This window comes from Hemisphaericaspora subhashii, assembly GCF_019202705.1.
Source record: "Hemisphaericaspora subhashii strain CBS 10753 chromosome Unknown scaffold2, whole genome shotgun sequence".
Lineage (NCBI taxonomy): Eukaryota > Fungi > Ascomycota > Pichiomycetes > Serinales > Debaryomycetaceae > Hemisphaericaspora > Hemisphaericaspora subhashii.
Window position 1 is genome coordinate 423,585 of NW_026057213.1, and position 23,145 is coordinate 446,729.

The 23,145-nt window shown below is 36.2% G+C and overlaps 12 protein-coding genes across 12 annotated transcripts; 6 read left to right on the plus strand and 6 right to left on the minus strand. All coding sequences in view use genetic code 12, as the record gives it.

Moving 5' to 3' along the window:
- Positions 1-214: 214 nt before the first annotated feature.
- Positions 215-1,045, minus strand: HAP2 (Hap2p; the record flags this gene model as incomplete). Its single annotated transcript, XM_049404783.1, has 1 exon — positions 215-1,045. One exon carries the CDS (start codon positions 1,043-1,045, stop codon positions 215-217), a length of 831 nt encoding a protein of 276 aa, XP_049265703.1.
- A 482-nt stretch (positions 1,046-1,527) lies between these two features.
- On the minus strand, positions 1,528-2,385 carry ZCF4 (Zcf4p; the record flags this gene model as incomplete). The annotated part of the gene is made up of 2 exons (XM_049404784.1): positions 1,528-1,772; positions 1,845-2,385. The coding sequence occupies 2 exons, from the start codon at positions 2,383-2,385 to the stop codon at positions 1,528-1,530; spliced, it is 786 nt and encodes a 261-aa protein (XP_049265704.1).
- A 588-nt stretch (positions 2,386-2,973) lies between these two features.
- On the plus strand, positions 2,974-3,885 carry J8A68_001161 (COG1/VPS51 family protein; the record flags this gene model as incomplete). Its single annotated transcript, XM_049404785.1, has 1 exon — positions 2,974-3,885. One exon carries the CDS (start codon positions 2,974-2,976, stop codon positions 3,883-3,885), a length of 912 nt encoding a protein of 303 aa, XP_049265705.1.
- Positions 3,886-3,951: 66 nt separating this feature from the next.
- Positions 3,952-5,838, plus strand: J8A68_001162 (uncharacterized protein; the record flags this gene model as incomplete). Its single annotated transcript, XM_049404786.1, has 3 exons — positions 3,952-4,516; positions 4,679-5,266; positions 5,354-5,838. 3 exons carry the CDS (start codon positions 3,952-3,954, stop codon positions 5,836-5,838), a joined length of 1,638 nt encoding a protein of 545 aa, XP_049265706.1.
- A 120-nt stretch (positions 5,839-5,958) lies between these two features.
- ARR3 (Arr3p) lies at positions 5,959-7,131 on the minus strand (the record flags this gene model as incomplete). Its single annotated transcript, XM_049404787.1, has 1 exon — positions 5,959-7,131. One exon carries the CDS (start codon positions 7,129-7,131, stop codon positions 5,959-5,961), a length of 1,173 nt encoding a protein of 390 aa, XP_049265707.1.
- Positions 7,132-7,508: 377 nt separating this feature from the next.
- GST1 (Gst1p) lies at positions 7,509-8,162 on the plus strand (the record flags this gene model as incomplete). Its single annotated transcript, XM_049404788.1, has 1 exon — positions 7,509-8,162. The coding sequence occupies one exon, from the start codon at positions 7,509-7,511 to the stop codon at positions 8,160-8,162; it is 654 nt and encodes a 217-aa protein (XP_049265708.1).
- A 689-nt stretch (positions 8,163-8,851) lies between these two features.
- J8A68_001165 (uncharacterized protein) lies at positions 8,852-9,742 on the minus strand (the record flags this gene model as incomplete). The annotated part of the gene is made up of 1 exon (XM_049404789.1): positions 8,852-9,742. The coding sequence occupies one exon, from the start codon at positions 9,740-9,742 to the stop codon at positions 8,852-8,854; it is 891 nt and encodes a 296-aa protein (XP_049265709.1).
- A 180-nt stretch (positions 9,743-9,922) lies between these two features.
- MTO1 (tRNA modification protein) lies at positions 9,923-11,995 on the plus strand (the record flags this gene model as incomplete). Its single annotated transcript, XM_049404790.1, has 2 exons — positions 9,923-9,938; positions 9,996-11,995. 2 exons carry the CDS (start codon positions 9,923-9,925, stop codon positions 11,993-11,995), a joined length of 2,016 nt encoding a protein of 671 aa, XP_049265710.1.
- Positions 11,996-12,114: 119 nt separating this feature from the next.
- J8A68_001167 (uncharacterized protein) lies at positions 12,115-14,289 on the minus strand (the record flags this gene model as incomplete). The annotated part of the gene is made up of 1 exon (XM_049404792.1): positions 12,115-14,289. One exon carries the CDS (start codon positions 14,287-14,289, stop codon positions 12,115-12,117), a length of 2,175 nt encoding a protein of 724 aa, XP_049265711.1.
- Positions 14,290-14,738: 449 nt separating this feature from the next.
- Positions 14,739-15,653, plus strand: J8A68_001168 (uncharacterized protein; the record flags this gene model as incomplete). The annotated part of the gene is made up of 1 exon (XM_049404793.1): positions 14,739-15,653. The coding sequence occupies one exon, from the start codon at positions 14,739-14,741 to the stop codon at positions 15,651-15,653; it is 915 nt and encodes a 304-aa protein (XP_049265712.1).
- Positions 15,654-15,722: 69 nt separating this feature from the next.
- J8A68_001169 (uncharacterized protein) lies at positions 15,723-16,481 on the minus strand (the record flags this gene model as incomplete). Its single annotated transcript, XM_049404794.1, has 1 exon — positions 15,723-16,481. One exon carries the CDS (start codon positions 16,479-16,481, stop codon positions 15,723-15,725), a length of 759 nt encoding a protein of 252 aa, XP_049265713.1.
- A 1,140-nt stretch (positions 16,482-17,621) lies between these two features.
- J8A68_001170 (uncharacterized protein) lies at positions 17,622-22,568 on the plus strand (the record flags this gene model as incomplete). Its single annotated transcript, XM_049404795.1, has 2 exons — positions 17,622-18,820; positions 18,998-22,568. The coding sequence occupies 2 exons, from the start codon at positions 17,622-17,624 to the stop codon at positions 22,566-22,568; spliced, it is 4,770 nt and encodes a 1,589-aa protein (XP_049265714.1).
- Between the last annotated feature and the right edge of the window lie 577 nt (positions 22,569-23,145).

Consider the following 23,145-nt stretch of genomic DNA (forward strand, 5'->3'; position numbering starts at 1 on the left):
TCTAGAACACATAAAAACATAATTACATATAAAACATTTTTCTTTCTTGTAATGTCTGAAACGAAAGTATAACTTTATAATGCTCTCTTTAATTTAATAAAAGTACAAAGATCTAAATGGGAAGAACAATCTTTTTGGTGGAGAATAAATACAAAAACACAAATAATGAACTAAATGGAGAATGGAAAGGAAACGTCAGGAAAGCGGAATGTATCTAATTAGATTCTGCTTGAGCGGAAGATATCTGTTCAGACTGAGGATGTTCAGCCGTACCATTTATGACATGATAGACACTATCTCCATTACTCAACGGTCTTTGTTCTTGAGTTGATTCACCTTTGACTTGTCCTTCAGTTTGATCAGCCGCCAAATTATCCAAACTACCTCCAACAGTATCATTAGTACTCGTACTCTCAGGATCCGTACTATTATTATTATTGTTATTATTATTGGCAGCTCCTTCAGTATTCTGTCCTTGATTTTCCAATTCTTTCAATTTATCCAATCTCTCCTTCTCAGCAATCTCAGCCGCTGTCAAAAACCAAGGAGGAACAGGAGATCCAGAAGAGTACCGTACAAATACAGACCTAAGTACATCATATGGTTTCCTCCTTCTGGCAATCTTCAAGTTTTCTTCTAGTTTAGCCCTGGCAATTCGCCTTTTTAATATCCGATGATATTGTTTTGCATTGACGTAGAATGGTTGTTCAGCGGGTTCACCTGCCGGAGGACTCGATGCGTCGACTTCCTCTTCGGGGTCATAGTATTGTTGATGTTGCATGGGCGGAGATTGGTCAGGTATGGAAGTTGGAGGTACTGATTCGTAGTAGGCTGTGGAATGGGAAGAGACCGAAGATGTTGGAGACCCTGTTTGGTGGTCTATCAATGGCTGCTGTTGTTGTTGTTCCTGTTGGGGTTGTAGGGATTGTGATGCTAGTTGACCGTCTGATGGATGTGAATTTGCGGGGTTTGGCCCACTGCTATAATATGTTACTGTAGCATCTTGATAATAAGAATCACTAACTGCGTTTTGTAATGATGTCATGGTATTTGATTATAGATTAAATAGATTATGTTTTTCAATACTTGCGATGTTTGGATTACCAGAAAATTTGAAAAAGTCTTTTTGTTAATATTTTAAGTTTTCTTTCGAGGATTATTTCACTGTATCTGTTTAGACTTTGTTGTTGGTAAGCTCTTTAGGTGTTATCTCATCAAATAGGATCTAGTAACTGGATTGTCTGTCTGTCTGTTGTTCGAATAACTCCAAGTTAAAGAGGGTTTATTAATTCTTTGTTGAAAAAAAAAATGTCTAACCTGCAAAAAAAAAAGAAGATTCCTTTAACCCCCTTAAACAGGAAAAAAAACTAGCAGGTCGTTTCTTTTTGACTTCCGGTCAAAGAAAAGTAAAGAAAAACCGATTCCGGTCATTTATGTCCCCCGAATATCGGAGTACAGACCAGGACTCTATTAATGAACTATATATGTACATGTATACGTATGATACTAACATCTCTCACTCGTATGTTATTCTCTAGATTTCTGTTTGACTTGAGTGGTTTCAGGTGTTTCACTGGGCAAAACCTGTCGTATGGCTTGTTCTAGAAATGTGTCATCAACGACAGGGCTATCTATTGAAGACATTAACAAAGGATCGGCAAGTAATGAATTCAACGACTCAGCTGAGTTGCTCATAGATTTGAAATCATCATAACTAATCAGCCTGCCAGGTATGTTCAGGTTTTGTTGAAATCCTGATGATATAAGATCAACTGAGTAACCGAGCTGAACAACAACGACAACGCTGTCTGGAAGGCATCAACCTATTTCATCCATATCAACACAGTCCTGCTGCATTGCTATTCTCTGTAGATAATATTCCCTTTTGGATTTCTTGTGGTTGTCAGGCATGCGTGCAGATGATGTTGGTTTTATTTGTGGTTTCAAAAATGAATTAGATGGGACATTTGTTGTTTGCCAGGACTTATATATTTTGCTATTATCAATTGATGTTCGTCGTACGGAGGTATTGTTTGTTGGAGCACTTGTCAAATTAATTAAATCAATACTGCTGAGTGATGATTCCGTTTCTTCATCTAATGATTTGTAAGCATCTTCATGTTCCTCCTCTTCTTCTTCTTCTCCCACGTCTTCATTTACACGCTTTTCTGATTTTGCTGATATAGGACCGCTATAATCTATGTATCTCACTTGTTCTACCTTCTTATGTATTTCATGTTTTAATGGTGGCCAAGCACATTCTAATCCTTTCACTTGGCAGTTTTGACAAATGGGATACAGTAATTCATCACATTTCTTCTTTCTCCTACGACAGGTGAAACATCCTGTTCGTGATCTAGTCTTCCTAGAAGCGTCTCCTGTCATTGCTGTCTAAAGTAAGTAAAGTCAGGGCGTTATTGGAAGTGTGGAATGTGTGGTTATTTGGGTCGATAAATTAAACATCTACGCTTAACCCATTATCCTTTTTTTAATTGGCGCGATACTCATTATTTCTCTTTTTTATTTTCATTTCAGCTTGTGATTGGGCATTTGAAGACAACAATGAGGGTTTAAGAGTATAGACTTCACTATCATTTAAGTTGGATAATACAGAAAATAGTAATAGTATGATATTGAATGACTCTAGCTTTGGAGTTGAATCAATTTTCTATGCAATTTCTTGGAGTTAGTGTAAATAAGGAATATTGTTACTACATCTTCACTTTTGGGTTCAAAATGTAGACAGTCTTCTGGGCGTTACGCATTCAATGTAATGTAGAGACCAAGTTAAGGTGTCACCCTTGATTTAACTCGGCAATAGAGTGGGTGACTAGTTCCAACTGTCTCTTTGAGAATGCTGATTCAAATGGACTGCATATAACTATCTCTATACAATTGGGTTTTTTTCAGGGTTGATTTTTTTTACAACCACGCTAAACCACGTCAACTAAATCACCAGTCAATCAATCAACAATGACTGATTTTGCCAAAGACATTGAATCTCACAGTTTTCAGAATGTTGACGCTGAAGGAATTGCTAGTGTGGATGATATGTTCACTCATTTAAACATCTCACAAATCAAACTATTGAATTCTGAATATCAACAAAAGATTCAACAAACCAAAGCAGATCTTCATAGTTTAGTTGGAAGTAAATATCGAGATTTAATCAAAATTGCTGAAGATATTGATCATATGTATGCTGTTAGTAGAAGTTCAGATACTAAGATTTCCAATTTATCTTATGAACAATCGAAATTCGTGTCATTTTATGATGATAATTTTGGGAAATTTGATTCTCAATTAAGAAATCAACAAGCACAACAAGCGAGATCTAATTCAAGAGGAACTATTGTAAGAAATATCATTAATAAGAAATTGGCTAAATTGGATCATAAAATTACTACCGATAGAACTAAATCTCCTTTATTTCATACTTCGAATTTTATGTATTATGCTAAAGTATTTTATACAATTGAACAGACATTTCCAGATATTCTTGAAAATAATTCTTCAATTCATGATGAATTTTATAAGTTGAAGAAGAACCTAAGTAATTACTTAGAATATGAAATAGCAAGTTACAATTTCGTTGATTCGGTTATCCATTCTGCAAACAGAGATAGATTTATATGGAGTCAAAGATTGAAACTTGAAGAATTAGTCACCAATAACGTTAGTTTACTTCTTCAGGATGATTATGGACTTTTAGATGACGAGGATACCTTAGATGAAGATGATAATGAAGAAGATGTCGATTTTTGTTTAGATAAATTTGAAATTGATGAAGTTGTCAATTCAAAGATTGAATCATATGATAGAAACACACTTCCAATTAATAATTATTTATTAACCTATACCATCTTGAATAAAAATAATTCATAACTTAATTCATTTGTTAAACTAACTGAAAAATTCACTCAGCTTAGACTTGATTATATTCAGAAATTAATGGAAGAGATTATCTTACTCAGATCAGCTGATAAAGTCGATTTCAATAAAATCTTGAGATTCTTTGAAAATACCTGTTCATACATTACAAATTATTTTACTATATATTCCGGTGATTATTTTAGAGTATTGAATAACGCTACTAAACCTTGGAAAGCATCTTCATTAGTTGGCCATAAATCTTGGTTTGATGATAAAGTGGTTGAGTTTAACCTTGATCAATTTTCAGAGGAGATTGTCATTGAGAATACCACAAAACTCGAAACTGCGATGGGAAGCTTCCCTGCAATAATATTCAAATTCGTAAAGGATTTACTTGAAGAAAATACACCGAAAGCCAGAGCGGGTGTAGAGAACTTATCTACGACTATTGTAATATTTCATAACTTTTTAATAAGTTTGAAAAAACTAGAGGATTCAATGGATTTATCTGGTTATGAATCAAATTTGATTAAGTTAATATCAAAGACAGAATTATTAACCGAGTTCCTTTCTCAAATAACTTCCATTATAGATTTATCTTATCAACAACATGTTTCCCAATTAAACAAATCTGACTCTGATGGTATTTTCCAAATCATACAAGAAAGCTTATCTTCTCCTGAGAGTGATGAAGCAAAGAAACCTGCAAATCTATTATTTACGTTCTTGTAACAACTATAATACCTATGTCTGTAGCTTCTCATATAATTACAGTAAACCAATATTTCAGTTTCATCATCTCAAGAAGACGCCGGTACATTGTTACATTCTTGGTTTGATGGATGTGTTAAGTATGCCCTGTTAGTTTCCATCACTAAAGATACAACAATCTCAAAAGTGGATTTCCGGAATTGTTTATCTCATATCATTCAAATATTTAACAATGCAATTAAGAAAGTCGAATGGGGGAACTTTACTATCGATTCTATAATATCGAAATTTGATCAACTCAAATCTGAAATGAATCTTACACTATGGAAAGAGATTGATGTCTTTTCAACTAGTTTGGGACTGACTTTGGAAAAGTTCCAAGATTTAAAAGTTGAGAAATATTTCTATTTGATTGGAATCATAAGTCGACTCAAAGAGAAATTAACCAACCTAAAGCCACCACCGGAATATGAACATACAAATATCCAAATTGATGATATATGTAATCAAATGTTTGAAAAATTGGTCAAAAACACCCCAACTCCGAAATTCAAATCATTATTTCAAGATTCCGTTGGGGAGTTGGTAAAGGAGGATAATGAAAGTGGAGATATTCCAATTAGACCAAGTTTGAAATTAACTCTGGCAATGTATGAACTTGCGAACGAGTATTCGAGGATTAGTGAACAATTATCGAATTATAATATATTTCACTACTACTGACAATTTGTATCAAAATAGTTATAGTTCTTACTAACCTAAGCTCTAGAATTGATTGAGAACGGATTTAAAAAAGTTTTAGCCGAGAACAGAGTGTCTGATAATGCTGGATTAGAGGAATTGGAAGCATCTACTTTGAATCCAGAGGTGGTCAATGACGAACTGGAAACCACAGAGAATGAAACGATTCGAGATGAAGCTGGAGATGCAGTAGACATACCTGTTGCTACGAATTCGGTAGATAATAGAAACGGTAAGGAGATAGATTTAGTCGAGTCGCTGCCGGAAGCAACGATTTCTACTTCATCGGATAAATCTCGTGCACTTTCATACCTTGCGAATTATTTGTTTTTATTACATTTCCGTAATTCCAAGATTGAACAAGAACAAATCGATGGAGCTATTAGTTTGATTGGAGAGTTGGTTGGTTCAACTGAAATTGACGAGACTGCGGTTAAGATCGTGGTGAAGGGTATTCAAACATTTTATAGATCTCATAGAAACATATATTTGCCATTACTGATATCTGAATAGTTTAAATAGGGAGCAGAATAAATATACAGTGGGAAACGTATAGTAATAAATAGGAAATGTTTATTTACGTTTCTATTTCTATAAACACTAGCTTATCATTCTATTCACATTACAAGTACTCTATTCGGTATCCACCATTACCTCTCTTTCTTCTTCTTCTTCTTCATTATCGTCGACATCACTCCAAATAAACTTCACTCTAAAATATCTAGCTAAAAACGCAAGAATCAACAAAATAGGCACTTCCAAAAGTGGACCAAAAGTAGCAGCAATGGCTTGTTTACTTCCTGATCCATAAAGCGAAATAGCTACTGCCAAACTCAATTCAAAATTATTAGAAGCAGCAGTAAAAGTTTGAGTTATTGTTTCGGCATAGTTTGCTGAACAACCTTTTTGCCATTTATGTGGATTTTTCTCAATTTTTTCTTCACATCCACAAAGCAATGATTGTTTTGATTCATCTTCACTTGTTCTTGGTGTTGCGTGTGTCTCATCAGATTGTGGAGTGGTTGGTTTTGAGATCCATCTTAATAAAAAGAAGGTCCCGAACCAAGTTACAGTGAAATAAATAATCAATGGGATGAAACATAATAAAGCTGATCTTATTTCTTTAATGAATTCGTGCCCCTTGGCAATAAATATAACCACAATAGTATATAACAATCCAATTAATGCCCATGGGGCAATCCAAGGTAATAATTTGGATTCATATTTCTTTCTACCAAGGATCCAAAGGGACATAAATCTAATAACCACCCCAAAACCTAATGGAACACCCAAAAAGAATGCAACACTTTTAGCAACTAAGGGGTATGATAATCCAGCATCGATATTTGAATGATCACCAGTTATAACGTAACAGAAGAATAATTGATATGGAGCATAAAGAACCACTTGTAATAAACTATTAATTAATACAATAACAGCACATAAAGTATTATCACCAAGGGCGATATCATTCCAAAGCAAGACCATAGCGATACATCTAGCTAAACCAATCATGATAATTCCAGTTCTATATTCATCATGAGCAAAAAGGGTCATCCAAGCTAATCCAAACATTAAAAATGGACATATTATCCAATTTAATACAAGGGAGATAATAATAGGACGTAAATATTTAGTTCTTGAAAAGAAAGTGAAAAAGTTTTCCCATTCAACTTTACATAATGGTGGAATCATCATTACGATTAAACCAATAGCCAAGGGAACTGAAACACCAATAATTTGAGCTCCTTCAAATGCTTTACTACTGTTTGGAACATATACTGATAAGAGAATACCTAAAATCATCGCAAGGATGATTAATAAAGGAAGCAACTTATCAGTAAGAGATAGTTGACTTAATAGCACTTTGAAGTCATCTTTAAACTTGGGATGTGTAGTGGTAGTTGTCATCTCTTGGTTATCGTTGTTATCAAATAGCTTAGAATCAATAAAGTACAATAATAAGACGAAAATGAAAAATCTTAAAAGAAAAATGATAGATGCGAAATTTAAAGCCATTTTTATAATACACATGGAAAATTATAATCCCATGTTTTATTTTATTTTTATTTGCCACGCCTTTCTAATAGCAAAGGAAGAAGAAGAGTCAATAATTAACTTGGAATTTTTTTAAAGAATTCTTCTTTTTCATTCTTTTATATTCTAACTAAGTATTCATCATAATGTCATTAACTGTATACACTGGTCCAACAGGCAATGGTCGTAAACCAACCATTCTTCTCAATTTCTTGAACATCCAACATACCCTTCATTTATTCCCATGGCCAACACCAGAAATTAAAAAAGATTGGTATTTGAAAATTAACCCCAGTGGACTTGTTCCTCTGATTGTTGATGGTGATATTACCATGCATGAATCAAATGCCATCTTGCTTTATCTTGCTGATAAGTATGACACCGATGGAAATGTGAGTTATATTAAAACAATTGATCCTACTGCTTATTGGAAACAAGTGCAATGGTTATTTTTCCAAAGTACTCAATTCACTAATGCTACCAAGATGTTATTACTGAACAAACATACCAAGACAACTGATGAACATACCTTGGCTAGAACTTATAGCGCATTAGAAAAAGTTTATCTGGTTTTAGAAGATCAATTATCTAAAAATAAATTTATTAACGGAGAAAAATTTACTATTGTTGATATTGCTTTTATTTGTGGTCATTTCCGTATGCTTGAACGTGTCCGTGGAACTGAATATGAAATAAAGAATTTTGCTGAAAAATATCCAGATTTCAATCAATGGTATACTACTAGTATTGCGATTAAGGAGGTCAAAAAAGGATTAGAAAAGGTCGCTGCCGCCACTTAAATATGATTCTTTTAATCTCGTGTGAGAATGATTGGTATTGTGTAAATAGTTAATAGCTGCCCTTAATTGTATAGCCTCTTCCTATTGGGAGTAGAATATTATAAATTACATTTTCTATTGTTGCAAATTGGCTTTTCTATTGTCAGTAATTTATTTTGCAACCCTTTTTTTCTTTAGTCATCGAAAACGTGGGCACATAATAAGGAACTGGCTAAATAAAATTACATAATATCACCTGACATATATCAATTTCTATGGTAACTCTTCCGCCGACTAGAACCCTTCCATGACCTAAGAGGTCTTTCGAATAGACGAAAAAGGATTCACTTCTCTCGGCTTTTGATATAATTCTCCGCAATCCATTTTAGTTGCATAATGGCAGGGGTTTACGAGATTTTAAATTAGAGTCGTGTATTTACAAGGATCGAGACTATATTTTAAATTACCCGGACAAGTAATACGGTACTAATAAAAGAGATTCAATTTTTTTTTTTTACTCATATCAATTAGGAAAGCTATACAATTATAAAAAACTTATACAGAAAAACCTGCTTCCATTGAGTTAAACTCAAACACACTCTGGTTACCCGCACATACAATGATAGCTCACACACTATTATTTGTGCTATGAGATATTTAATGGGACGTATCTTGTTTTATTAATATCCAATGAAATCTATAAATGTGTATCAATAGAGATAAAGCTTAGAACCTTCCTTGGTTAATTTCTTAAGTGCTTCAAAAGTTTCTTGTATATCCCATATGTTTTGTTTCTTAGTATCCAAATATGAATTATCAACAATTATAATCTTAATTTCTTCTGGTTTGAGTTCTGAATCTTCACTATTTAATACTTTTATTAATCTTCCTGGAGTACAACACAACACTCTTGATCTGGTAGTTTTTACCAATTTTAAATCAACATGTAATTTATTCTTATTGATCAATTTAAGAGACGAGCCGGAAATATCTTTGGTGGCTCTATGGATGTCACAGGCCCTTATAGCAGACATTGAAACTATAGCTATGAATTTGCGTTCTTCCGCATCTTGGTCTGCTGGTTGTTCTTCTTTTTGTTCCTTTTTCGGTTTCTTCTTTTTATCTTTCTTGTCTTTCTTTATCTTATTAGTAGGCAACATATTCTTAAACTTTTGAGTTATAAACCCAGCCAAATTATCCAAATTCCTGGTCTCTTTGTATTCAGAAGTAGATCTAATTTCACTTTTATTGAAATATAATTCCGCCAATTCTAATGCTGATAAATTTTGATTCTTTCTACGAATCTTTGAATTAATGAATTCAGAAATCATTTCAGTAGATTCCTCGAGAGAAATATTCTTCTTAGCTTCGATATCCATTTCCATTTTCATCTTTTTCTTTTCTTGAAGACCAGAGTTATCCTTCTTTCTCCTTTTTGATGATGATAATGATGGTTGTGGTTGTTGGTTGTCCGAGATTTCTTCGGCATCGGATCCATTTTCTATAACTTCAAAATTTTCCTCTGGTTCTGAATATTGGAGGTCATATTCTAATCCATCATCCAAGTCATCGGCGGCTGGTTGTGCTACTTTGCTGCTCATCTTGGCGTATTGTTGATTATAATTATTGGATTGTGCAAGCGATGAGATGCGATTCACTGTGAAAAAGAAAATTTAAATTGGAAAATTATTTTTTCTATGCGAATTATTAATTCGAGATATCAAATTGGGTTTCTATCTTTCCCATCTTTCTGTTGTTAGCTTACAAGTCGACATATCGAAATGCTCAGTAGAACCAGTAGGAATTATGATCGTGTGCGGTTGGCCGAAGTTTATGTTTTTGCAAGATAACAAGAGTTAGCAGACTTACAAACCAAACTAAACCAGTCTCCCAATCATCCAGTCATCATCATTGGAGGAGGACATGCCGGATGTGAAGCAGCCACAGGGTCAGCCAGATCAGGCTCCCCGACAACTTTAATCACTCCCCACATTGACAAAATCGGTACCGCATCTTGTAATCCATCCATGGGAGGAGTTGGAAAAGGTACGTTGTTAAGAGAAGTTGATGCATTAGATGGAGTAAGTGCACGAATTACCGATAAGGCTGGTATTCATTTCCGGATTTTGAATGCATCCAGAGGTCCAGCTGTACATGGTCCAAGAGCTCAGATTGATAGGAAGATCTATCTTAATGAAATGCAACGAGAAATATTAAACTATCCGAATTTATCCGTCGTTGAGGCACAAGTTGAAGATATTATTATTGAACCTAAAATAGGTGAACAAGATCTCGACACAGATGGAAGAAATTACGGAACTGTAAGAGGGGTGATATTAGGTGATGGAAGAATATTTAAATGTGATAAGATCGTAGTAACAACGGGTACCTTTCTCGGAGCCGAGATTCATATTGGTTTAAGTGCCTATCCTGCCGGACGTCTCGGTGAAGCTGCTACATTTGGCTTATCGAAAACTTTCAAAGAAGCAGGATTCAGATTAGGTAGATTGAAAACCGGTACTCCTGCACGTCTTTCTGGTAAAACCATAGATTACACCCACCTAACCCCTCAACCATCCGATTATCCCCCACAACCAATGTCATATATGAATGATAAAGTAGCCCTCGAGGATCAATTAGTATCATGTCATCAAACCCGAACAACTCCAGAATTTCATAAACTCGTAGCAGAAAATTTGGATAAATCAATTCATATCCGAGAAACAGTAAAAGGTCCTAGATATTGTCCTTCTATAGAATCCAAAGTTATAAAGTTCCCACAAAAGACATCACATGTAGTCTGGCTAGAACCAGAAGGATTAGACACCGATCTAGTATATCCTAATGGTATTTCATGTACTATGCCTGCAGAAATTCAAGAACAATTAGTCAAAATGATGCCAGGTTGTGAGAATGTCAAAATGGTACAGCCAGGATATGGGGTTGAATACGACTATATAGACCCACGAGAATTGCGAATAACTTTGGAAACCAAGCTCGTTGATGGACTTTATCTTGCCGGTCAAATCAATGGTACTACAGGATATGAAGAAGCGGCAGCACAGGGTTGTATTGCAGGTATAAATGCCGGTCTTACCAATGTCGGTAAGCAACCTATTGAATTAAGAAGATCAGATGGATATCTTGGGGTATTGATTGATGATTTGATAACTAAAGGTGTTGAAGAACCATATAGGATGTTTACATCACGTTCGGAGTTCCGAATCTCGATTAGATCAGATAATGCTGATAGTAGACTTACCGAATTGGGATATAATGCTGGAGTGGTTGGAGAAGCGAGATGGAAACACTATTCCGACGAGATGAAACAATTTGAACAAATTAAAGAACATTTAATGAATTTGAGATTATCCGGTGCAGCTTGGGCCCCGGCACTTAAAGGACATGTATCGGATATTGCTACTAACGAGTATACGGATGGTTGGAAATTGCTATCGTATAAAGATATGCATTTGAGAGATATTGTGTCTAATATGGCAAAATTTACTCCTGATGGTAACGTGCCTTCATTGTATGAGAACATTTCTCGTAGATTGGAAAATAAAATCGATATCGAGAGTGATTATAGTCCATGGATGAAAAAAGAAGAAATACATTTGAGAGCATATGCTGCAGATGAGAATTTATTATTGCCTGTGAACTATACATATTCATATGATGGGACCTTAAAGATCTCGCATGAAGCCTGTACCATTTTGAATACTGTCCAGCCAAGAACAATTGGTCAAGCTAGGAGAATTCAAGGAATAAATCCGTCTACAATTTTTGAGTTGTTTAAGTTAGTCAGAGGAAGACAAAAAGAGTTCGCCGAACAGAGAGCTACTATGGGATAAACTGTTATTATAGTATTTATTAATACCTGTATATATGTATATATAATAAATCAATGTATTAAACAGATTTTGTTTCACTCTGATAAAACTTGCAATACAACACGTTCCAAACTTTAACACTACTCGTCACCCCGAGATGGTTTCAAAAGCTTATCACGTAAACTATTATCCAATTGAATCAACGACTCAAGCGGCCAAAAATCATGAGCAAACTTCATAACCTTATCAATCTCCATTTCCTTCAGATCATCTTTTTCAGCAAACTTAATTCGTCTCAAATATAACATCACATCCTCAATCCCAATTTCAGGATTTCTACTTGAACCAACGCGATGTCTCGCATATGCATCCAAATCAGTCATCATACTTGTTAAAAAATCGTCAGCTTTCAGTTGGATAAATTTCACATAGGAGGAATCTACAGTTATTGAAGGTTTCCATTGTTTTTGTTTGGGGTTAGAACTAAACTGATGTGCTCTAATGGTTTTCACGAGATCATTGACAGGTTTATAACCGAAGTCTACATTTCTGGTTGGTCTAGCTCGAGTAAGCCTGAGATTGGGTTGATTGTTTCTAATTCTTGGAAGGTTGCTTGTAGAACGTCGCGAACGCAAGGGGAGGTTTGATTCTAGGAATGATAACTCCTTACCAAACAGATCACCATCTGTGATAAACTGTCGAGGTGAAGGAGTAGCGCTAGGCATGAATAATTGATCTTCGAAATAGTTATCTCTCACTTGTTCCCTCTCATCATGTCCTCGTTCTTGTCCTGTTATGAGAAGTGAAAGAAGCAGTACATAAAGTAGGTCGTGTATTAGGTAAAGCTTGGGTGTTTGCAAATCATCCCTCTCATCAATTCTCAAATCAGTAAATCCCAAGGTCGAGTTTTCGCCCTGAACAGGTTCATTCAAATCTACTTCAGTTGGTTTCATCCATTGTTCTAACCCAGTTATATCATCAATATCAGTTGTCGCGGGTCCTGGCGTGGCGAATACTTCTCTATCGGATCCAATATCCGTCTCAATACCCATATCCAATCGGGTCTCACTTTGCGCGTCAGTCGTTGGTTCAAAATCTCCCATATCTAATCGAGTCACACTTTGAGCGTCGGTTGTCGGTTCAAAATCTCCCATATCCAATCGAGTCACACTTTGCACATCAGTAGTTGGTTCAAACTCTCCCATATCCAGTGGAAGATCAATTTCAAAATCTGAAACAGCGAAACGTGGATATTTCTCACTAATGTCAGTGGTTGTTTCGAGGTCTGATTGAACCAGTGATATATTACCCATAGACAATTTACGAGCTGCTTCTAGACTCTTATCAAATTCTCCCAACAGGCGTTCACTGGGAAGGATCGTCTTCTCCTTAGTTACATTTGTGTCTTGGTTTGGAACCTGTTTAGCTTTATTTGCTAAAATCTTTTGAAGATATGATAATGCTTTAGGTGGTGGTTTCATGGTAGGCTCGGATTTATCGGGTGTCCTGGCTTGAATGACTGGTGGTAGTGTCTGAGGTGATTTTAATAAATTTTCAGTATCAGACGGTATAGGTAATGAATCATTAAACTCTTGCGAAGGCAGAGTAACAGTTTTAATAGTGAGATTGTCTGATAATGCCAACTGTCTGGATTTCTCAATCGTGCTTGTGGTATCCAAAAATGGATCTTGAATGGTTGTTCTACTTATTCCTTCAAATTGGGTACTGCCTATCGTGATATTGTCAACTTTGGTAGATGTCGGTGTTTGCAGTATATATCCTACGGATGGTTCTAGTATTTCTTGTTGTGGTTGGGTTTGTTGTAGTCGCTGTTTCTTATTCTCTTTTATAACTTTACAATAAAACTTCAAAAAGTCAATTGTAATTGGACCTTGATACTCAGGACCATACAATTTCTCACCTTTTTCAGTAAATGCTATCGATGATCTCCGTCTTTTCTTCTCACTTCGTATTCTCGTAGGGGTTACTGAGACGCGTCTGCTGGAGTTAGATCTTCTGCGATTTGGAGATCTCATGGGAGAAGTTACTTTAGGAGTAGTTGGTCTTGATCGACTTCTTGATTGTGGACGTGATGATGAGCTTTGTCTTCTACTATTCCGTTTTATTGATTCTGGAAATCTGGGTGGTGGAAGACGTAGTCGCGAACGTAAGAATTCAAATGATCTAAATCTTGGTTCGGAGTTTGTTGTTATGAGTTGATGTTGGTCATTGTCTCCGGAAATACTGGAACGCCTTAGTGGTGTTGTTGGCGTCGATATGCTTGATCGACTGATCTCTTTATCGTCTTCATTCATCTCTTTCTAGTTGTTGTAATAGCTGATGAATTGTGTTGTAGAATCGTTTTGTTTATTTTCTTTTCACAGGGAACCAATAAATTTTGTACGGCCTTAGTTCAAATCTCAGTCAGAAAACAATCGAGAAAAAAAAATCTTTCTGACTAAGTTTAGTACGGATAGATATGAACTGACCTGGTAAAGTTTCGACCTCGATAAACCCAAACAACAAATCCCTCAACACGATGTCAGAAAGGGTGCTGAGATCCAATTCTCCCAGGTGATGTTTGTGGCGTAGGTTACCGTCACTGTTAAATAACTGACGAGATCAGAGTGGATGTGTAGCAGCAGCAGCAACAGGTACATTATTATATCCCTTAGACTTCATTAAGACCCAACAACAATTGAATGATTTAACATATATGAAGAAATGGAAAATAGAAGGAAACTATCCGTCAACTCTCGGACAAATGTCCAAAGGTTGTAGTGCATTAGTCTTGGGAGCTGTATTTAAGAATTCTACTAGACTTATTGCATATAATTGGCTGAGTAATTTTATGGCTGTTGATACACATGATAATACCAAAAAGACAAGTGCTCCACGATTGGTAATTGCTGGTGTTATGAGTGCATTTGCGGAAACTTTGTGGTTGATTCCATTTGAGAATATTAAGATTAGAATGGTACAGAATCAAAGTTTGGTGAATGAATTCAAGAGAAATAAGGAACTTGTATCAATTGTACCATCTGGTAATCAAAGTAATAAACCAAAGAATATATTTTATAAACAATATGTATCACCCCATCAATATTTCACGGGTGATGTAATTGATCAATATAAAGGAGGAGAACCTCCATCAAAATTTAAACCTTATAAACCAACCCCAATTGATAAGTTAAAAGTTCATTACAATAAACATCCATCTTTAACTTTATTAGGAACAATCAAAGAAATGCATCAATTACAAGGAATACGAGCATTCACATCGGGGACATTGATCACATTCGCCAGACAAATTGGAGTCTCTTGGGTTTGGTTATCTACTTATAATGCTACTAGACAATTAATTGATCCCCATAATAAAGAACCAAGTTGGTTTGGTCACAAACATACCGCAATTCAACTGACTGGATTACATTTGATTTCATCACTTGCTGTGATTGCAGTCACACTTGGAAACCTACACTATTTCAGTGTATACGTTGACTTCTTACCCTTTGTTAACTCTAATGATTCTTTACGTACTGCTTATAGATTGGTATTACAAGAAGGTCCCACTGTCTTATTCAAAGGGGCCTTGCCTAGAGGTTTAAAAGTATTACTTAGTGGTGGGTTAACTGCTTCGATTTATGGAAAAGTTGAAGAGATAGTACCTCAACGATAACTAGTTTTCTACAAGCTACTAGCAGAACGTATTTCTTTTTCTGAACCATCTCTGTAAATAAAACATTTGTTAATTTTCTATATATACTGGTATTAATATCTCGCCTGATTTTTTATGAACAACTCCATTGAATGATTTCGCCAACAATCCTCCATTTGTACTTGGCTGACTAAATGCAATTTGTGATTTCATTAATCGAACTCCATAGATTGAATTTTCCATTACTATATTCAATAATCGTGTGGCAATACCATATTGCCTCCATTTAGGTGCGATCCAAATTCTGGAAATACCAATCTTGGCTCGAGGATTTGTTTGATTAGGTACTATTGTTTGCGTACTATGAATCATCCATTTACTATTTTCTTCTGAATCAATTAAATCAGTTGTACATAATCCAACGGCTTTATTGTATATGACAGCTACGAATGCTTTACTTGATTCAAAGGCGATATTTTTCCATTGTTTGGAATCATCAGCAGCATTTAATTCCTTATTGACCATCCCTAGGAGTTGATCTACTTTTTGAACTTGCTTTTTATTATTCTTATCAATTGTAAAGATTGACGCTCGAATTGTTTCACGTTTGGTTGATTTGGAAGGAGATTTGAATAATAATGTAAAGTTATCTAAACCATTTTCAATTAATGTAATTGGCCATATTATTCCATTAACGAAATTTGTATGATATTTATTATGAATTTCTTTATCACTTGGGATATGTAAATTGTAGGTCATCTCACATACTTTACATGTTGTTCTTTTATTAGAAGTTGGAAAAGCTAAGATTGATTGACTAGTTCTTTTGGATCTATTTGATTTGTTCATAGTTTTGACTTGTGGTAGTGTCTGTCATATCATGTCATACAATAAAATAAGTTTGAACTCCAATTTTATTAATTATATCTGTCTGTACTAAACTTGTCAAACTCGAAGAAGATTCATACACAATAATTTACATGGATCCAAACAGAGAAAGTTATAGAGGAAAAAAAATAAAATGGTGTTCTAGCTAATCATCTCTCCAATAAAATTAATACATCTACGCATTGTACAATTTGTAGAGAGAATGGTTACTTTACTTTTCAACAGGTCACTACCTATTAGGTAAGTACCTGCCTTGCCCAGCTTGATTTATCATTATATTGAATCACCACAATTAATCACATGTATAATATGCACTCATTTTAAATGATTTATCTTTCTTAGTCTACATTTATCTTTAACAACAAACATCAGTTTAATGGAAATATATTACTTATGATATTCTAAAGAGATTTCTTAACCAGAAGATTAGATTGAACTTTGTATTTCTATTGGGACGGTAGTAGTGAACTACGCAAAGTTCAGTCATTAAACCAACGCGTTCTTTGTATTTCTGTACGTCAAGGGGCGAGAACAATCAGCTTAGATATAATTTGGATGACACATATACTTCAATCCAATCCATCCACTTTTCTCAAACATTAAATTGAAATCTAAAACAAACGGTTAAAATGCTAAATAATAGAACTATTGTAATGGCTATATCCGTTTGAATTAGGTAAGTTCTTAAGTCGATGTTGGAGTTTAGGGAAATTCTGGAGGAATGACCAGACGACAAAAGGCTCATAATTACTATTTAGTCGTGAGGCATTTTCAATCCATGGTTATGTCCACTAGGATCATATTCACTCCTCTCCCATTAGCAATAATGTGAAAGTACACGAACTTGGAACAATATAAAAGGAGGTCAATCTGCCCGAAACTTGAAATTATTTTCCATCACTTTTCTTTCTTCTTTTCTTCTTTTTAGTTTTACATACTTTAATTTAATTTTATATTTTATATTTTCGATCCTGCATATAAATCATCACGTGATTTCTATATCTCTACAGATTAGAAGTCAAAAGGTTACGAGCTACAGGACACTTATAATATATATATTACATCACTAAACTTAAGACAGTTATAGTTAACCGTTACATAATGGCTGGATCCCACAAGAGAAAACATACTGATGCTGACGCGGTCGGCAGAAATTTACGTTCACGCCCTGGTGTTGATACAACAAACCAAGAGGATGTCGGATCATCAAATGATACCAACAACACTCATGATCTGACAAGAGAACCATCTCCTGACCAGGGAACCTCAACAACTACTGACCGTACAACTCATGTCCAGTCCGAAAGGTCACTCTCACCTGAACTCCAACTTAGTGCCGCCTCTGAACTTCAGAAGTGGTTGACTAATCAACATAGCACCTATCTTAAGGGCTTGATTGAAGAACAGTTCGGGGACCTCAACCCTCGTGACGGAAGAACTATCTTGAAGTGGATCGTTGCATTGAATAAATTCTTCGACCACTATCAGGGTATTAAGGACTATGTCCTAGACCCGGTTAAGTTTAATGAGGGTGATAAGAAGATCAAAAGGATTTTTGCACCCAACCCTGAGACTTACGCAGAATATCTCTGCGATGATCTCGCTTCATTACTTCAAGAGCAACATATGCCACATGGAAGAATATCAACGCAAGCAACGGAACTCACTTTGAAGGAGATATGGGACTACTTATATAAGTTTCCCTTTCCCGACCTTGCACCCATAATGGAGGAAATCTTGGTAGAACTCTGTTATAAGATCTATAAATCCGAAACTGTTGGAGATTTTATTCTCGCTATACAGAGTTTCAAGTCCAGGCCAGACAATCCGCTTTACGATTTTATAAAATTGTTGGACGTCACGGAAGTAGCTGTCACTTATTTCTGGGCAAGATGGTGTCACTATGGTAAGATCTTTATTCGCCATTGTGCCAAACATTACCGGGAATATAGACGGAACCCTAATATCAAGATTATGACTTGTTATGACCTTGATCAGGCAGCACAAAACGACCCTGACGCTAAGCCGGTGTTTGGTGAGGACCAATCACTTAATGTGCTTTACACTCCGGTGAAAGTCCGGGAGCTTGACCCAAAACTCAAAGCCGAGATGAATGAAAACAAGGCTAAGAGAGCCAAGCAAGGTGGTGGTAAGAAAGGCAAAGGTGCTAAGAACAAAAGGAATGCGGATAAAGAAACTGACGACAAATTATCTGACCTCATCGCAAAGTTGAAGGGGAAAATGAAGGATGACCCATCATTAGTTGACACACTTAAGACCTTCGTTGATCTGAGCTCCAAGTCCCTGGTAAAGAGTGAATCGAAGTCTACTTGACTTCAAGGCATGTGGCTTGAGTCAGCCGCTGAGCCAATTTATTTAAACGCTCTACCAAAATTAGATTATATAGCTAATAAATATAATTTAGTATATGACTCTGGAGCATCCGCATCAGTGATTTCAAACAAGTCACTATTTAGTCACTATGAGCCTGGTTCCAACCAGTCATTTAGATTGGCTGATAATAGTATTGTCTATGCCGAAGGGCGTGGTACAGTATTAATTAGAGCTAATGGCTACCGCCTTAAAGTACCAGACGTTTTTTACGTTCCCAGTGTAGCGAGAAACTTTATTGCTGTTGACCTGTTGGGACGTTTAGGTTACCATTGTGACTTTGGTCTCGACACACTTACATTGATTAACGTTTACACTAAGAAAGTTATTCCTGCTGCAATAAAGGACAGAAGTTCAGGGTTATTTATCGGAAAACTAAAGTCTACGATATCACAAGCTGAAATTAACCCACTTGATACCAAGATAGCTTCTACAATCTTAAGTATATTTACTACTACCCCTGAAGCGATAGCTAATACGTACGGCAAACATGATTATTATTATCATCACTTAATGACCAATCATATGTCACTACAGAATCTCAAGTATCTTAGTAAACAAGGTGCCATTGACGTTGAACCATCGGCTGACGCTGAAATGAAAGTTAAGGCTTGCAGAATATGTTTAGCCACTAATGCATTACATCATTCATTCACTGGCACTACTCAAAGACCTGCAACGCGGATACTAGAAAGAGTCCACTCAGATACTATGGGACCATTCATGGCGGTTGGCCAAACGTACTATGTTACAACAATTGTCGACGAGTTTAGTGGTTATATTGACCTAGCTATCACTAACACCAAACAGGTGACTCAGCTGGTTCTTGACAAGCTAGTTGAGATAAACAAACGCTTCCCCTCAATCGACATCAAATCATTTAGAAGTGATAATGCTCCGGAGCTACCGAGTGAATTACAATTGCGGACACTTGGCATTGCTCGTGAAACGATACCACCACGAACGCCACAGCACAATGGTATTGCGGAGAGAACCAATCGAACTATTTTGGGGGGAGTACGAAAGTGCATGTTAAATTTTGGTAGATGGCATGCACATGTTTTAACACTATTTCCGCAAATAGTGAATTATGCGGTCCAGATATTGAATAACACACCGAAGGTAAGGTTAAACGGTAAGACCCCTTACCAGGTCTATAATAATCGTCCTGACTACAAATTTAATTACTGTCAGTTCGGGATCGATATGATAGTTAAGTGTGCGGATCGCACTGAAGCATTGAGGTTTGATATACCAAGAGATAAGACGCTACCTCCAGTTGTCATGGGAGCATTTATGGGTTTCACAAGTGACACAACAAGTTGTACAGTCATGGTAGACGACACTTTTAAATTAATTAACACAGCCCATTTTACGTTTACAAACACAATGGAAGTCATCCACCGATACTTTAGATCCCTATCTGTTCCCAACCTCACAACAACAACAAACCCAATGATCTTCAGATATAGTCCAACTTCATCTTTCGTTAGATCATCCGTTGCCGATTCCCCGGACTCGCTAATACCACCCACTGGTCAAATGCCCAACCTGTTAAACCCTGCTCGGGAGGACATCAATCTGCGATTGGCCCCGCAAGATTGGGACCCGACTACTGATACCTTTTTTGATAGACCCGAACCACAACTTGATGTTGGGGGAGGAAAAGAGAACATCAAATCACAGGAGAGTAGTAGTACAGGCAATACAAACGGAGGTAATATTCCAGATATACTGAGTGACGATGCGACAGGACCGACAAACCAGATCCCACTAACGAACCCTAAGGAGAAGAAGATGAAGCGGAAGAAGCCAGTACAGAAGCCATACCACGTTTTAAGATTCAGGCTCTCTCAAGCCCTGAAACCGAACAAGAGTAGGAGGAAAAAGACTTCACCTGACTTTGGGACTAGCCTCGCTATATTGCAGGGCAAAACCTTACCAACAGGATCTTATACTAGATCTCCACAACAACAACTCAATTATATGATGGAAGGAAGCACACATCAAAATGATTTAGATTACATTCTAGACAGTGTTACAGAACAGCCAGACCCATACGATCCAATTTGGAACGAAGCCAAAGAGGCCGAAATAAATCGGTTCAAAGAACTTGGTGTATTCGATGTCGTGAATAGGAAGAAAGGCATGTTCGTTGTAAGAACAAGGTGGGTGCTAACTTACAAAGAAGACGACCTAAAGAAGATTAAGCGAAAAGCTAGATGCGTTGCTCAAGGTTTCCTTCAGAAGGAGGGAATAAACTACCAAGAGAGTAGGGTGTCAGTCCCGGTCGTTAACTTAACAACCATCAGATTGTTGACAGCAGTAGCTGCTGAATTAGACTTCGGCATTCATCATATTGACATTAAGGGTGCTTACTTAAACGCTAAACTTCCCGAGGTTATTTATGTGGTACCACCGCCAGGCTATAATGACGATCCAACTAAAGTGTGGAGACTTAAGAGAGCTCTATACGGATTGAAACAGGCAGGGTATGAATGGCATTACACATTTGCTGAGTTTTTCTTGAAACACAACTACATTCAAAGCATGACTATTGACGGTGTATTCTATAAGACATTTAGCCATAATCATATTATCATTGCGGCTATCTATGTTGATGACATTTTCTTAATCGCCTCCAAACAAAGCCTAGTTGACTTCTTTTGCCAGCAACTAAAATCCATCTTCGACCATAGGTATTTGGGAGAAGTATCGGAGTTCTTAGGAGTTAATTTTCACAAGACTAAAGATGGGTACGAAATGTCACAAGAGAAATATGTTAAGAATATACTCACTGAGATGGATATGCTTGAATCCTATGGGAAACACATCCCAATAGTGAAGGAGAAACCGGACTACTTCGGGGGAAGAAATGCTAATGATAATTTCATATCAGAAGATAATGATGTTGCACTCTTAGACGAATCGTCGAAGAAGACTTATCAGAGAGTGGTTGGGCAGGTATTATGGGTGGCCAGAAATACAAGGCCAGATATCTCATTTGCAATCAACCGACTAGGTTCCAAGGCTGCTAATCCCGATGTAAACGATTACAACAAGATGGTATATTTACTTAGGTATCTTAAGGAACATCCGGACAGAAGGTTGGTATATAATAGGCTGGGTAAATCAAGGTTCGAAATCACCGCGTATTCTGACGCAAGTTTTGCTCCCACACCTGACAGGAAATCTATTTCCGGGGGAGTAATAACAATGAACGGTATGCTAATCAATTGGTGGTCCAAAACTCAACATTGGGTAGTTATTAGTTCTGCTGACAGTGAACTCATTGCACTTCGAAGCGTTGTTGCAGAAACATTAAGAATTCTAGCTACATTAACTGACTTGCATTACAAAGTTGCTACTCCATTGATTTATGAGGACCATACAGTAGTTGTTAGACACTGCAACCATATTGGTATAGGGCATGAACGTTCTGTAATGGACACAAGCCTTAAATACATACGAGAAAGAGTCAGACGTGGGATGTTGGAAATCCAATGGATTGAATCTGAGAGGAACACAGCCGATATTCTTACCAAGGCCCTTAGTAGGGCTACTTATGATTACCTAAGATCCAGATTGTTTAATCAAGATGTCACATTGAATCTACTACAAGAAGTGAACTTACTCATGGATGGTTTGAAGATCTAAGCTATCTGAATCATCAACTTAGATCGGGGGAGTGTTGGAGTTTAGGGAAATTCTGGAGGAATGACCAGACGACAAAAGGCTCATAATTACTATTTAGTCGTGAGGCATTTTCATCCATGGTTATGTCCACTAGGATCATATTCACTCCTCTCCCATTAGCAATAATGTGAAAGTACACGAACTTGGAACAATATAAAAGGAGGTCAATCTGCCCGAAACTTGAAATTATTTTCCATCACTTTTCTTTCTTCTTTTCTTCTTTTTAGTTTTACATACTTTAATTTAATTTTATATTTTATATTTTCGATCCTGCATATAAATCATCACGTGATTTCTATATCTCTACAGAGTTGAAAAAATAAAAGTTAAAAAAAAGGGGAGGAGACAGCGAATTTTTTACTTTCAACATCGCCAACCAGCATCATTTCCAAAACCTTCTAGAATTCGACGTTGGATCATATATTCTGAAATGCTTCGATTGGGTCAGTTTATAAGTTAATAAAAGTCATATAAGATTAAAACAATCGTATATGGCCATCCGTAAGATTTGAAATTTAAACCATAGAAAAAAAAAATT